This window comes from Xenopus laevis, chromosome 6L (genome assembly GCF_017654675.1).
Source record: "Xenopus laevis strain J_2021 chromosome 6L, Xenopus_laevis_v10.1, whole genome shotgun sequence".
Taxonomy (NCBI): domain Eukaryota; kingdom Metazoa; phylum Chordata; class Amphibia; order Anura; family Pipidae; genus Xenopus; species Xenopus laevis.
The window spans coordinates 47,220,415-47,237,535 of NC_054381.1; the positions used below are offsets into that span (position 1 = coordinate 47,220,415).

Sequence of the window (17,121 nt, forward strand, 5' to 3'; positions counted from 1 at the left end):
GTTTATTTAGGGACAGAAGTTGTGAAGATCCAAATTACGGAAATCTGGAAAACACCAGGTCCAATGCATTCTGGATAACAGGTCCCATACCTGTACAAGTAAATAAGTTGTCGGGGATACACCAATTCTTGTTTCAAAACACAGACACTTATTGTTTACAGCAAACATGGATTATAAGGCAGTGGTTCCCTATAGCTGACCCTGTAGGGGAGCTTAGAGCCTTTGCTAGGGGGCCTAGCCTGAAGGTAAGGGACAGATTTGGATATTTGCTCTGCGTGATTCTCCTGGAAAAAATAAAACAATGAGAATGAAACAATGAGAATGAATAAATAAGTGCTAAGAGTTTCAATTCTCACAAAAAGCTTTGATGTCATAGATATTGTTGGTACTATGACTGATTCATTAAATGAAATTGTATTATTTTTAAAAATTATGTTCTCTGATAGTATCAAATTATCATCATCATCATTTATTTATATAGCGCTGTCAAGATACGCAGTGCTTTAAATTAAAGGTTGTTGCTTAGTTCAAAAAATTGCATGGTGACTTGCAGTACAACTTTTCACACTTGAGGGCCATAATAAACGCTACAATGAGTTACAATGAGCTAATTGGTAAAGTATAGGTGGATACCAGTGTTGCGGCACTGACTGCATTGTCCACCCTTGTGTCTTGTCAGTGAGAGGGAAATAATCATAGCGTCTGGCTTATTTCTCCAGTTAATCTCCACCCGAGTGAAGTGACTTACATATAAGTAAATAATTAGATCTCACATGTTACTATTTTATCTCCTTTAGGCAGAGACCAATTCATATTTTACACATACAGAACCACGTAGTGTAGTGTTGGTGACTTTATATACCAGTCTCTTATTCATATCAGTACTTGGTTGCTAGGTTAATTTGGACCAAACAACTGGATTGTTACTACAATTGCAAAATGTAGAGCTGCTGAATAAAAAGCTCAAAAAACACAAATAATAATAATTAAAAACCAATTGCAAATTGCCTCAGAATATCACTTTCTGCATCATACTAAAAGGTCATTTAAAGGCGAACAACCCCTTTAAAGGCAGCTGTTAGATTTGATACAACAGTTGCTAATATTTCATAGATGCTGCTGAGGAATGTACCAGCTAATGTAGCAAATTGAATCTGCACTTGGATTACTGAGCTGCCAGACTAAAACACCAGAGACAGGAATGCTAAACTTAAAAAAAATAAATAAAAAATGGAACGCAATTGAAAAAAAGTCTTTATTTCTGGTGAACTGATCTGTAAAAAGTGTTTGGAAGGTGAACAACCTCTTTAAAATAGATGAAAAGATATGTTTGTGAAGAGCTATATTTATGGACATTTTATAGAGGCAATTTCTTCTCTCAAATCTCACTAAGATATTTTGATCTAGAAGGAAGTTGACATGGGGATTAATAGTGTAGTAATAGTCAACAATGATTTGACTGAATCCAGGATTCGGTTTGGGATTCGGCCAGGATTCAGCCCTTTTCTGCAGGATTCGAATCTTTCTGCCCAGGCCGAACTAAACCCTAATTTCCCTAATTTGCATATGCAAATTAGGGGCGGGAGGGAAATTGCATGTCACAAAACAAGGAAGTAAAAAAATTCGGACAAATCGTTTGCGAAGGATTCGGGGTTCGGCCGAATCCACAATAGTGGATTCAGTGCATCCCTAAAAGGAACAGTGAGACAGAATTATAAACTGTCAACATAATCTTGGGGGGCATATTTATTATGCTTTGTAAATTGAAATTTGCAGAAAAAAACATTGTAAAAAGCTGTGTAAAATAAGGGGTGTGTAATTTTACGTCATGCGAACACCAGATTTGCTGTTATTTTACACTGCTTCCGACGATGTGTAGCATATTATCCCGCTGTTTTTTATACAGCATAATAAATATGCCCCTTGATATAGCAGTAGCACTTTACCAAAGGGCAAAGTTAACAGTCATAAGACAGATCATTAGGTATATATAACAATAAATAATTCACATAAAGGTTGAAAATATGATTATAAGGTTGCCGTGTACTACTGCACGTTTACATGGAGACCATTAGCATTCTAAAGTTTTTTTACAGTTTATCTCCTGTGTTAATGCCTGTACAAGAAGCCAGAAGGGAACATGGCCTACTCAGTGTATTTTCAGTGTTAGTTCTACTAATATTGCTCATGTTGAAAAAAATGGTATATACAGGGTGTTCAGAGAACACGCAATTATTGTGAATACGGATCTTTTGGAGACTTTAACATCTCCGTGCATAAAATGTTTAAGTCAGTGACTCAATGGTGATATTAATTTAGCAGCCGTTTTTTTCCTGAACTTATGATCAAGTGACACAGCATTTGCCACAGAAAGTATTTTGCTCTTTACTAGTTTGCTCAGTCTCAGTTTGGATCTAGTTCCCTTATTTTGACAGCTCGGGTAGGTGGAACACTTACTTCTGGTTTCTTTGGCTTTTGGCACAGTATACAGTATGCCGTCCAGTTCTCCTTGAACTAGCTTCTTTTTAATACTTTGTTTTGGAAATCTTAAGCCACAAAGTTTTTTTGTGGGTATAATTTTTTGTTGCAGCACTATATTTTTACATTTTATGTGCTTGGAGTCGATATTGCTCAGGGGGCTAACACATAATTATTGTGTTCATGCTAAACAGTGAAATAATCCAGTCTTGCTGTCTCAGTTATGGAGAGGGACCTCTAGATTCACACAAGATGACCCTTACCAGAGATATATCCCAGCACCAATGGTATCTGCGTATACACATCTATAACACAAAAGCCATGAATATTTTGTAAATTATATCCTTATAAACGGTGAGTTCTGATGTCATCAGTTATAAACGGTGAGTTCTGATGTCATTTCTGTCACATGACTCACTGAAACTTGTGTATTACAATAAATGAAGTATCCCTAGTTGCAAATATGAGGATATTAGAAGTTACCTCGGAGTTCCATGACCTGTATAAAAACATTTATATTTTTATATGGTCATGAAACTCCTCGGTAACTAATAATATCCTTATATTTTACAAGAGGGGGCACTTTATTCACTATATATTTTAAAAGAGAGGGTACTTTATTCACTATATCTGTTTCTACAAATAGCATGGTATGTTTCAGAGCATGGAAACCCAGCGTCTTTACTAATAGATTTAGGGGCTTATTGATTACTGTCCCGATTACTGTCACACGTGTAGGAGCACTAAGGCCTCTATGGTCTCAAACAGAGCACAAAGACCTGGATCAATGCAACTAGCGTAGAAGACAGGGAGCAAAGTGCATAACATGCACCCTGCCTTTTTATTTTGTAAATGAGTTCTATAAATGTTTGCAGCTTTTTGTTTATACAAATAGCATGGCACTTAACATAATTAATTTTTTTCCATTTAAAGCTCTGTCTATTCAGTTTCTGTAATAGCCTCCGTGAGTTTAATTACCTGGGCTACAGAGTGTGTATTTTCTATGTTAATTGTCCTCCCTGTGTGTACTTTTATATATTGTACAGCACTTTAAAAATAAAGTTATACATACATACATACATACATACATACATACATACATACAATCACCCTGTGTGCCATTATTAGGACTGTCTAACTGGAGGCCCCTGGGCTGGATGTTGCCTTTAAATTATTTACCCTCAAACAGCATCGGATTGGGGTCTCCTAGGCTCACTGGTGCTGTAATCTGAAGAGTCCCCCAACCAGTGTCCATCTTCCCCCCTACTCTGCCCACACAACACTGTTTATCTTATATATCCTTCCTGCTCCTTAAAGGGGCTAATGTCTATAAAAGAATAATGCTAGAAATGCTGTATTTTGTATACTAAATATAAACATGAACTTACTTCACCAGAAGCCTAATTAAGCAAATGATTTACTGTATGCTTTTAAAGTTGGCAACAGGGGGTCATCATCTTTGCAAGACCAAGACCATGCACATGCTCAGTGTGGTCTGGGCTTCAGTTGGGAGGTTAAGCTTAGGAATCGTCATAAATTATCAAAACAGCATAGAAGCATATACAACAAGACTGATTGATAGACAGAATTTGCAGACTGCACTGGGTCTGCGGATACAAATGTCTACACTGTCACCGGCTGCTCTACAAAGGAAACAAACAAGGCTGCTCGAGTTCTGGGAAGTAAGGTGGGAGGGCTCCCCTGCCATTTAAAAGTATGATTGTTTCCTTGCAGAGCAGTTAGGGACCGTCTCTATCCGCAGCAGTCAGAGCAAGTAAAACAAAGGGGGGATTTCGTTGCATACAGTCAGGTTTCTTATAGAAACGGTAAACATTTTTTAATTGAAGTAAACTGGAGATAGATTTCTTTTTCATTAAAGAAAGTAAAAATTGGATTTTATGTTTTTTGCCTTTACATCCCCATTAAGTGGAAGTGCTGCTATAACAGGTGGGGTAGCATCCACGGGGAGTGGGTCTGAATTGGTGGGGCCCATAAAGAATGGGGCCCACCATGTTTTTTTCCCAGTATCCCACCAGCCCTGCCCTAGAACATGCTCTCTGAGAATTGTGTGTAAAAAGGTTGGACATCACTAACCTAAAGGATAAAAAAAAGTGTCCGTATATAAAATAAGATGGTTGATACCAAGAAAGAGTTTGTTGTGTTGGACCAACATATATATAATTTAAACACAAAACTTTTCACTTAATTTTGCTGTAATTTTCAAGTTCATACAACTTGAGACTTACGACACAGTTTATGTTGTATCAGATCAAGTGCCCATGGGGGCTGCTCGTTGAGACTACTCAGCCCATACAATCCATACACAGCACATTTCAATATGACGAAGATTTATTGTGATTTATTGTGATTGAGTTTATGTCCTTGCTATCATATGGAGGAAACAGAATACTTTATCTCCAAAAAAGAGAATATTATAAAATATGTACTTTGAATTTGTGGGTCTTATATTATGGTGTGTTACCATATTAATACATTGTAAATGTTGTTTCAGGTAAGGGTAGTCTGTTAAATGAGTGGTTCACCTTTAAGTTCACTTTAATATGTTATAGAATGGCTAATTCTAAGCAAATTTTCAATTGGCCTTTATTGTTTCATTTTCATAGTTTTTGAATTATTTGCCTTCTTCTTCTGACTCTTTCCAAATTGGGGTCACTGACCCCATCTTAAAAACATTTGCTCTGTAAGGCTACACATTTATTGTTATTTCCAACTTTTTATTTTTTTATTATCAGGCCCTCTCCTATTCATATCCCAGTCTCTTAATTGATGTCAGAATATAACTCTACATAATATTGAAAGTTAATTTAAAGGTGAACAGCCCCTTTAAGTAGGATTACCCTGTATATAGTTTCATTGCACAGCATGAATTATGGGTGCCAGGTTCTGCTCTTTATGGTTATTTTAACAATGTTTAATTACTCACCTTCACATTTTTGTTAAGTTTACTTATAACAAGTGTATGGAAACATTTTGGAATGTATACATGTGTTATAGAAAAGTGTAAACCTATCTATTTGAATCTGCCTCAAGGTTACAAAGGATAGTGGTTCCACTTAAAATGTATGTTGAAATGAAGCATTAATGGTAGATGTAGAAGGGCGAGCAAAAGAATGTTGGTGGTTGAACAAACACAATGGTTAGGCAATAAAATATTGCTATTACTGCACTGCATAGATGCTTGTTTAAGACCTGTTTTTATACTGCTCATCATATAGTTAAGAAATAAAAACGTATTATACAACTTTAAGTAAAAAACACAAACTAGAAAAGAGCATTTGAAGGCTATGGGGCAAATTTACTAAAGGACGAAATGACGTCATTTCTGGACTTTGCAGATTTACTAACGGGCGCTGGCGTAAATTCGCTAGCGAGGGAGATAGACTCCAGCGCTACTTCCCACTCTAACGCCAGGCAAATTTTAGCTCTGGCGAATGGACGTAAATACGCGAATTCACTAAGATGCGGATTTTACTGATTGTTACCTCTTGCGCCAGACTTTACTTCGCCACCTGAGACCAGGCGAAGTGCAATAGAGTAGATAGGACTGCCTCAAAAAAAAGTTGAAAATTTTTCTAAGTCCCAAAAAACGCTGGCATCTTTTACTTTTTACAGGGTAATAGACTGAAAAAGATCGTACATTTTTTTTTGGGTTCCCTCCTTCCCGCCTACATTTCCTAACATATGGCACATAAACTATACACTGGGCACATGTGTAGGGCAATATAACAAATCTATTTTATTTTATTAAGTTTCCCTGTGTAATGTAGTTACTACAACATATACGTCCATTGTACTTTAACTTCCCACCGTATGCTAATTAGGCATCGCTAGCGTAACTTCGAACTGCTTATCGTATTATCGCTAGCGCAACTTTGCAAGTGTACGGAACCCTGGATGCAACTTCGGATTTTCGTGAATTAGCGTTGTCCTGGCGAATCTACGCTTGGCGAAGTGTAGCGATGTTAGTGAAGCTGGCGCAATTTCAGAGGTAAGTAAATTTGCCCCTATGTTATATGTAAGTTGCCTATACCTCGAGTGAACTCACAACTCAAATGGTTTCTAATTTAAGAAAAAACGCGGATGGAAAAAATTAGAATCTCTAAATTTCGGGTTAACAACACGAAAAATTTAATTTTTTCGTTGAAAAAAAAAACAACAACACAACCTTTGATAAATCTGCCCCTAACTTTTCTAATCTACAATAGAAAAGGGCCATGCTGGGTCATTGTATAACCCTATCCTTAAAGGAGAAATATACCCACCCATTTAATTTAATGTAAAATTGCTCCTTCCCCCCTACATTTCCTAACATATGGCACCTAAACTATACAGTGGGCAAATGTATAGGGCAAAATAACAACTCTATTTTATTATATGTGTAGTGTAATGTATTTGCTGCTACATATACGTCCATTGTACTTAAACTTGGCGCCGTATGCAAATTAGGCATCGCTAGCGTAACTTCACTTTGCTTGACAAATTAATGGTAGCGCAATTTTGCTACCTTTCTCCTCCCTGAGCACAACTTCAGATTTGAGTGAATTAGGGCCCCCCTGGCGATACTTCACCTGGCGAAGTGCAGCGATGCCAACGCTGGCGCAACTTCGAAGGTAAGTAAATTTGCCCCATAGACTGTGAGCGGTAATATCTGAATTTTGAATTTTTGATACAGTGTGAAAGTTTTAGAATGGTTTCCTCCATACAAGGTAGTCACTACCGATCCTGTCTGTTTCAGAGTTCTTGGCAAGCAAAGGTTGAAGAGTATCCAAGAAAGAAATGCCTCATTCACCAGCGTTTAATTATAAAACAAGAACTGTTTTTCTTTGCTACGCCTATTAAATTCCATTCCAATCATTTACACATCTTGGATTTATTTTTATGTTGTGGGTTTTATGTCACTGTAAGGAATAGTTTTCATTAAATTTTTCCCTTGAAAATCAGTGGCCATGTTTACTATTAGTGGGTACAAGTATGGGCAGGGTCCCGAACTAGGGATAGGCAGAAGAGGCAAGTGCCTAGGGCGTAACAAATTTGGGGTGACAGGCACGTACCTCTTCTTTCGCCTACCCTTGGTCCAGACCCTTGTTCCCCTACTCTCTGGTGCACTTCTCTGTGCTCTCCCCCCCCCCCCCGCTCATCATTCACATACACGCTGGGGAGGGGTTGAAGTGGCCGGCTGGGTTGCCTTTGAGCCTGGGACCTGTTATCCAAACACCTGTTATCCAGAAAGCTCCTAATTATGGAAAGTTTATCTCCATAGATTCCATTTTATCCAAATAATCCAAATTTTTAAAAAGTATTTCCTTTTTCTCTGTAATAATGAAATAGTACCTTGTACTTGATCCAAACTAAAGATATTAATTAATCAGAAGCAAAACCAGTCTATTGGGTTTATTTACTGTTTATAATTATTTTCTAGTATACTTAAGGTATGAAATTACAGAAGGATCCGGTATCTGGAAAACCCCAGGTCCTGAGCATTCTGGATAACAGGTCCCATACCTGTACAGTGCTAGGTGTAAATTTCATTGTATGTTGGAGCGGCCCAGACCATACATAATGCCCTTGTGCCTCAGTTTTCCACCCTTTGTACACCTAAACTAATTCACTTGTTGTGCTTAATACAGGTATGGGGCCCTGTTATCCAGAATACTTGTGACCTGGGTTTTTTTTTTTTCAAGGGTTCTTTCTATAAATTGGAATCTCAATAAGTTAAGTCTGCTTAAAAATCATTTAAGAGCATTTTTTGCCTTAAATAAGGATTAATTACATCTTAGTTGGGATCAAGTACAAGCTATTGTTTTATTATTACAGTGGAAAAATGAATGAATTTAAAAAAAAAAAAAGTGAATTATTAGAGTCTATGGGAGTTGACCATCCCTTGATTCAGAGGTTCCTGGATACCGGGTTTCCAGATAATGGATCCCATACCTGTACTGTGAATGAAGTGCAAGGTAGCCCTGTTTTGCTGTTATACGGAATCATGGATAGCTCACCTTAGACAGCATGGTTCCTTATTGATTGTGGTTAATGCTTGTCCCCTCAAAGCTAATTCAAGGATTTAAGCTGCTTGATCAATTTTTTCAGGTTATATCCTAAAGCCTTTAATCTGATCCTGCATCCATGCAGTATCTGTGTTGGATTCTGTTTTACTGTAATGTGATTTGACAGATTTGTTGATCTACTTCAGAGTAATAGAGTAGGGAACTCTCTATGTTCTTGTCCATAAATGTCACAGACCTGAAAATGCAGAGGGTTCATCAGGGTTTTAAAGTTCAGGGTCATGACTGGAAGCACATTTGGGCCTACAATGTCTGTTGCGGGGGGAGTAAGTCACTTTGCTCTAATCAAGAGCCATTTCTTTAGCCCTGACTGCTCCAGTTGTGAACACAGCCAGGGCCGAATTTCTGCTCAGGTCACCCGGAGGCCGGCATCCTCCATTGCCCTCTCCCCTCAGATTGTGCGCATGGGCATCATCTTTACCTACAGCCGATACACCGGGACAGGGTGCATAGTTCCTAGTGCTCCTGATGAGTGCAAAGTGTGGCTGGGTAGCATGCCACCACTGATTTTACCACAAAGCTGGGCCTGCCTACAGCAACTCCATCCTAATAAGTGCTTATGATTCACTTTGAAGAATGAGTTTCTAAACCACTTTTAAGCTGGCCATAGATACACAGATTTTATTCTTTGTGCGATGAAGGATCATTCGTTTCAGTCTAACGATTTACCATTAACCATTCAGATTTAATAAAGTCCGATCGACGGCCACGGCACGAAAAATGTTGGGAGACACCACACAAGGCCCGAAAATCATATGAATCTGCATTCATACGACTATCTTTGTATCTAAGGCCGGCTTTAGTTTTAAAATTGTTTTTAGTCCTATTTTTTTTTTTTTTACAGGTGGACTAAGAATAAAGTGAGTTGCTGTAGGCATAAATGTAAAACCTAGAAACCTTTTTTGTGCCTAGCAAATTAGCTGGTCCAATTGTGTACTTCTAATTCTCGATTTAAGCACAATTACATCTTGTAAAATGAGACTAGAAAGCCTGCCACGGCTTTTAGTGCTGCATGATCTGTTTATGTAGATTTGTCCACAAGGGAAGCTTTGGAATCAGGCAATACATTTTTAAATCATTTATTGTTATAAACTATTCTTCTTTTCCTTGATGTGTAATTGCCCTAGATATCTCTGCATGAACAGGGGTTCTCTCCCATAAGAACCAGTATACTGTTTTTTTCCTTGGTTGATATAGGCTGAGGGTTAGGCCACAGCAGAGAAAAGGCAGATTTGCTCCTGTCTGCCCCGTTTTCTGTGTACACTGATAGCATGGCAATGTCCTCCCTGTGATTCCACTGATGGGCCGATGACATACCTGTTGTTACACACGCACACACAAGATATGGGGGATGGGAGCAGATCTACGCCAGTGACAAAAACGTTGTATGTGTGCGCCACTTGGTTTTAAAATGTACATGGGAGGGACCTCTTTGGGTTTAAATTCTGTTGGCCAATTTTGTAACATCAAAATGCCTATGATTAAGTACCAGAGGGTATGAAACGCGTAAGGCAGAATACCTGGTGGTCTGTATGCCTGTTCTTTTAACATGATTTTTTTTAATAAATAATAGCTCTTAATGGTATTATGGAGTTATGGGATATTTTTTGTGAGCCACTTGCCTAAGTTTTGCCTAAGTTTTTCCACCCAATTGTTCATCTACAATGAAACAGGCAACAAAAGTCCATTCGACTTCCTAGCATAAATGATCAAAGCCCTTCAAGAGATGTAATTTATTTGTCATTACAGTATACTGGGAATAATACTGGGAATATTGCTCCTTCTAATGTGAAATGTGAGAATATTATTAATCACAGTGGAGTTTACACAAGGCCACAGGGCTAACACAATTGTGTATGTAATGTCACTCAGAGTTGTCTTCTTATATCATTTCTACATAATTTCTTTTAATAAATGAGTTTTAATGAATCAGATGGCAAAAATTATACCACTAAGCACTATTTATAAGGAATCAGTAAGCAAAATTCATAACAACACATTTTACAGTTATTCGTGGCTTTTGGATATTTTACACTCATAATGCATTTCTCTAAACTCTTTTTTAGAAATTTTTATTAACAAAAAAAATAATAATAATGTATATTGAACTATTGTATTCATATATCACAGCTCTTCTGTTACTTTAAGGAAAAGAGATCAGGAATAAACTTAGATTGGTTTTTTTTTTGCCAAGGCTGTTGAGTTGGTACACGAATCCTCTGACTTTTCAGTTTATGTACCTCAGACTCTAACTCCGACTCCGACGTTACTAAAGGAACAGTAACACTAAAAACTGAAATTGTATCAAAATAATTAAAATATAATGTAGTGTTGCACTGCACTGGTAAAACTGCCATGTTTGCTTCAGAAAGACTACTATAGTTTACAAAGAAGCTGCTGTGTAGCTATGGAGGCAGCCATTCAAGTTGGAAAAAAGGAGAAAAGTCACAGGTTACATAGCACATAACAGATAAAACACCATTGTATTGGACAGGGCTTATCTGTTATGTACTATGTAACCTGTGCTTTTTTTCCAGCTTGAATGACTGCCCCCATGGCTACACAGCAAACACACAGCTTTTCCTAGTGCATGCTAACAATATATTACAGTATATGTTAATTACTTCAATACTCTTTATCATTTTTTGGTGTTACTGGTTCATTAATACTAATGTATTTTATGGAAAGAAGTTAAGTACATAACATACAAGGCATTTTATCACTTTCCCAAGCTCAAAAATATAAACCACATCCTCTGGTAATTCTAAACCAACATCAAAGTTAAGCTACATAAACCAAAAACAATTGTAAAACCTAAAACAACTTATATATGAATTAAACCTGGCATATCTGTAGAACAGATGTTAAATACCATCAAAAATTAACTACAGCATTGTTCTTAGCAACAGAATTGCTTCTGCTATATCCTCCTTCATAGAAGCTCTTAAATCTGATTTGATTATTTTCAGTGCTTGTATTTAAAGTTATTGGAGTTGGAGTCCTACATTTTTGGCAACTCTGACTCCATATACCCAAAATTGCTCCCGACTTCGACTCCACAGCTCTGTTTTTTGCTGGTTTGGCTGAATACTAGTAATACTCAACGTTTATGTGCTAATATCTCACAACCCATATTGCCATTGGGGCAGATTGCTTTTAAAATGGGGGTAGTGAGATTGTGAAAAGTCAAGTAGAGTTGCGTTAAAAACTCAAACTCCAAACATTTTTGGTGAAGCTTTAAAATCGAAACGTATAAAACATTGAAGTAAGCCAAAATTGCAACATTAACTCACATGCTGACTCTCATTGATTTTGAGAGCATCTCTGTAGGCTTTTCCATTCACGTTTTCAAGGTCTTTAATGTGACAAATATCAAATATTTAAAAAGAAATCTTGGTTGTGAATATAGTATATACACAGAGATAATGTTTTTTGCTGACATTTTCTCAAATTGCTTCAAAACCACAATTTCGAAAAGAAAGAAATCTGCCCTTAAGAGTAGTAGCAATACAGAAAGGGGTGAATAGGAACGGAATGCAGTGCTTAGTAGTTCCAGTCAGCCTGGAAACTAGGAAGTTTGCCTTTGATTGAAAAGAAAATGTGGGTCAGAGTAATTTAATTTTTCTTATTCACTGTCCTGTTGTAAGTTTTGACACAGAACTCGTACCTAATATGTGATATTCTTCTTATTTTCTTTCAGGCGGATGAAACTTGTAAGTGCAATGGCTGGAAAAACCCAAACCCTCCTCCAACACCCCCTAGGATGGATCTCCAGCAGACAGTTGTCAGCCTCGCTGAGCCATGTCGAAGCTGTGGCCATCCACTTGGTAAAAAAAAACTGAATTACTGTACTTACTGTATATGTTTACAGCAAACAAGAAGTGCCTGCTGTCCGACTGAACTAAATATTCATCTAAAAAAGCTGAAGTTTGGCTGTACCTCTTTATACTTCTTGCGGCCACAAAGATTTTGTATTGAATTTGTAATGAAAATACAATTGTATATATAAAGATTAGGCACATCTGACAAAGAGGGTTAAGCTGGCCTTATATGTGGACAACATAAACCTTCCCCTGGAGACCCTTAATGGTTACACTGCACATATTCTTTTTTTAATTCCCCTGCAATCCACTAGCATCCCCAAAATGCATGGTTTTTCAGAGTCTAGCTGCATCATCCCATTGCTTAGTAGCATTATGTGTTGCTTTACTGATTAGACAGTCAGTGCGTTGCATCAGATCTTTGTTTCTGCACAGGGGATAAGGGTGTTTGTGACATAACGTTATAAATCTATTGTTCATATATTTGTTACATACATAGCTCTTTCAGTACTTCCCATTTATGTTTTTTGCTCGAACCTTTCAGCTTTGCATAATTACAGAAATTAGAATTACAAAATAGTTACATTAGAATTAATTTATCTGCCTTTAAAAAGAATGCATGGCAAGTGAAAGGGTTCTTCAGCAGCATTCAGCAGCAGGAACAGCAAGGTGGGGGTTCATACATTTTCTTTGTTATGAAGCTACTGTGAATAAAAAGTGCAGTAATATAGATTATATGATGTTTTCCCTAAGAAGCCATCCTTCTTTGTTCCTGAAAAAGAAGTGTGAATGGGTTAGTCTTCTGGGCCACCTTGAGCCTGAGCTCTGTGCACCCTGACACTTTTTCTTCTATTATATTATTATTTAAACAATACAGCCATATTTTGCTGTTGATGAAAGTTTAGTTCCTCTAGCCTAAAGGGGAGTATCTTGATCTTTTCTATGGCAAAAAAGACCCCCATTATCTGTCTATACTGTCTTCTAATGTACTTGTAAAGAGGAACCATGTCCCCTCACAAACGTCTATTTTCCAGAGAAGACATCCCCAACCTTCACAGTCTACCCTCATAGTTTAAGTCTTCCGTACCTCTTATCAGTTTAGTTGCTTGTCTCTGCACCCTATCCAGCTCATTTATATCCTTTTTAAGGACCAGAGGCCAAAACTACACTGCTCATAATCAAGGTGAGGCCTTACCAGGGACCTATAAAAAGCCAAAAATATGTTTAATTCGTTAATCTTTAACATAATGCAGTCATTGGTTTCAGCCCTGGGGAGATGAATTAAAGGGGTGGTTCACCTTCATGGTGACTTTTACTATGTTCTAGAGTTGCTAATTCTAAGCAACTTTTCGGTTAGCCTTTATGTTTTCTTTTTTTATAGTTTTTGAATTATTTGCCTACTTATTCTGACTCTTTCCAGCTTGGGGGGGGGTTGCTGACCCCATCTTAAAATTAAATGCTTTATAAGGCTACAAATCTATTGTTATTGCTACTTTTTATTACTCGGGCCCTCTCCTATTCATATTCCAGCCTCTTATGCAAATCAGTGCATGGTTGCTAGAGTAATTTGGGCCCTAGCAACCAGATTGCTGAAACTACCTGAGGCGGTTCCTTTAATGCCTCCTCCCTCTCCCCCAAGCACTTACCTTCCTGAGTGGTGGGGGTCCGGGGAGGCACATCACTAGTGTGGAGAGCTCAATTACTGAAAATGTTGCTCTTAAAGGTACCAGGAGCATTTTATTGGAATTATTGCTAAAAATAGGATATGCACTCAAGTAGGGTGCATTTATCATTCCAGGTCCAGAGTTTTGGTTAGGGATGCGCCAAATCCACTATTTTGGATTCGGCCGAACCACCGAATCCTTAGCGAAAGATTTGGCCGAGTACCGAAGAAATCCTAATTTGCATATGCAAATTAGGGGTGGGAAGGGGAAAGCATTTTTTACTTCCTTGTTTTGTGACAAAAAGTCAAGTGATTTCCCTCCCTGTCCCTAATTTGCATATGCAAATTAGGGTTTGCATTCGGTTCGGCCGGGCACAAGGATTCGGCCTAATCCAAATCCTGCTGATAAAGGCTGAATCCTGCCCGAATCCCGAACCGAATCCTGGATTCGGTGCATCCCTAGTTTTGGTGTTTGAACACTTTCTGGTAGAGGGTTTTGCAGAGACATTTCTACCTCTCAGTTTCAGAGTTTACTCAGGCTTGTATCCATTTCATTAAACAGCTATTAGTCTGCAAGGTTTCTTCCTTTTGAAAGCGCACATAATAGAAAGTTAAGTGCTTTTTCTATAACAGATCATTGTTTTACAGCTGCGCATGTATCTCATTTGGAGAATGTGTCAGAAGAAGAAATGAACCGGCTCCTGGGGATTGTATTAGATATTGAATATTTGTTCACTTGTGTGCATAAAGAGGAAGATGCTGATACCAAACAAGTTTATTTCTACCTATTTAAGGTAATGCTTGATATTCCCTTACTTTCTAAGATGAACATAATTCATTATGCTTAAGGAAATGGATAGATATTGATGTTTTAAAAGATGAATCATCTGAACAAGTATCTGTCCTACAAATAAGATGATCTGTGGCCCTTCTAATGGATGCTGGGAGTCACTCAGTGGTAGCTGGCAAAGTGAAAACAGCTCTGCTTTAACAATCCCCCCCCCTTTTCCAGCTGTAGGTCATCTTTCATGTTTAGAGATAAGGAGGAGTTCATTAGGGTAACGTCATACCTGGAGATTCGGGGAGATTTAGTCGCCTCTTCTTTGGGGCGACTAATCTCCCCGAAAGGCCTGCGGCATGGTACTCGCGACGCTTCGTTTTCTGAAGTCGCCCAAAGTTTCATGAGGCAACTTCGGGCGACTTCGGAAAATGAAGCACTGCGAGTGCCATGCCGCAGGCGTTTTCTCATTCTTGCAGGTGGAAGACAGGGGGAAGCCGTTCGGGGAGAATTTAATAATTACCTATTCCTCCTATTGTAATTATTTCAGTTTCACTGTGTCCTGCTTAGTGCAAGAAATAACAAAACCCATAAAACAATAGGCTAAAAGTGGTGATTGGTGTAAGGCCCCTTCATTGAACTAGTGAACAAGTGGGTATATTGCACGCAAACTGTATGTCTAACCCTGTATTATGGGACAAGGCTAAATTATATCTTGGCTCTCTTGTTGTATTTTTGCCTTGAACCCCCAGTTTCAACATCAGGCCATACAAATCTTTTTTTTCCAGTATTCTATCATTAATAGAATATCTTTGGAAACATATTCATCAGAATTATTAACCAGTGCCACTCCATGTTTTTTATCATCTCTATCAAATTCTCCCTTACCATCTGTATATACAGTGAATAAAGTACCCCCTGTTGTAAAATATAAGGATATTATAAGTTACCGAGGAGTTCCATGACCAGGTTGAATGTTTTTACACAGGTCAGGGAACTCCAAGTACTCCGAGTTCTTTATTTATTATAATACGCAAGTTTCAGTGAGTTATGAAATGACATCATCACCAAGCTCCGATTATAACCAATGACATCACTTAAGCTCTGTTTACAAGTTGCTGTCTCTAGGATCTCAATGTATGTTTAAACAAATGCAGAGAATGTCTGAAAGTTTAGTAACTTAACCCATTCTTTTGTGTGTGGGACTATAAGAACACAGTGGGTAATGCTGGCTAGCATATTGGGCTGTGTCAGAATGAATTCAGCTCAGTCCATCATGGGTAGCTGTTTCTGAACCACAATTGCAGTTAGACACTACAGAATGATACAGTAGTTGCCAATTTATTTGGAAGTGAAAACAGGGAAAGCAATAGTAGCTGAAGGGAGCATTGTTTTATGTTCATGTGTGGGTTTAAGGTTACATTTTATTCTACTGTGAACTATAACATACTTCTTCTATTCAGCTTTTGAGGAAGTGTATCCTGCAAATGGTGAAACCTGCAGTGGAAGGATCATTGGGTTCCCCACCATTTGAGAAGCCCAGTATTGAGCAGGTAATGGGATCTGACATCTTGTCCTGGATTTAATGCTTTTTAATGTATGTGTTATTGTATATCTTATTGTACATCTTATTGAACATATGAACATTGTTCCAAGTTGTAAATCAGTTTCTAATTGTGTATAAATCAGTGCCCCCTTGTAGTTGATATCTAGTGACTTTTACTGCCATAGTACATTTTGGAACAAAAGAGGGCACAAGCAGCAATGTCATCATTAACATGTATAGTCTTGGCCTGTGGAGGGATATGTATTACTGGTATTACATTTAGTAACCTGACAATTATAGGGGTGGTTCACCTTTAGGTTAACTTTTAGTATGTTATAGCATGGCTAGTTCTAAGCAAATTTCATTTGATCTTCATTTTTTCTTGTTATAGTTTTGAATTATTTGCCTTATTTGTTTGACTCTTTCCAGCTTTCAAATGGGGGTCACTGACCCATCTAAAAATAAACTCTCTGTAAGGCCACACATTTTTTGTTATTTGCTACTTGTTATTACTCGCTTTCTCAGGCCCTCTTCTATTACAGTGTCTTTTTAATTTAATGTATGGTTGCTAGTGTAATTCGGATCATAGCAACCAGATTGCTGAAATTGCAAACTGGAGAGCTGCTGAATAAAATGCTAAATAATAAAAACAACAAATAATAAAACATGAAACCCAATTGCAACTTGTCTGAGAATATCACTCTACAATCATCATACAAAAGGGGTGGTTCACCTTTAAGTTAACTTTTAGT

General features: G+C 37.8%; 1 protein-coding gene across 4 annotated transcripts in view; it reads left to right on the forward strand.

The window, feature by feature from the left end:
* Positions 1-17,121, forward strand: part of LOC108718922 (histone acetyltransferase KAT2B) — a 54,984-nt gene that overhangs the window by 9,856 nt on the left and 28,007 nt on the right. For all 4 annotated transcript variants that reach the window (XM_041566003.1, XM_041566000.1, XM_041566001.1 and 1 more), the window contains exons 2-4: positions 12,262-12,388; positions 14,694-14,839; positions 16,287-16,376. In XM_041566003.1, coding sequence (XP_041421937.1) covers positions 12,262-12,388; positions 14,694-14,839; positions 16,287-16,376 — 363 coding nt within the window. The remainder of the gene's footprint in view (positions 1-12,261; positions 12,389-14,693; positions 14,840-16,286; positions 16,377-17,121) is intronic.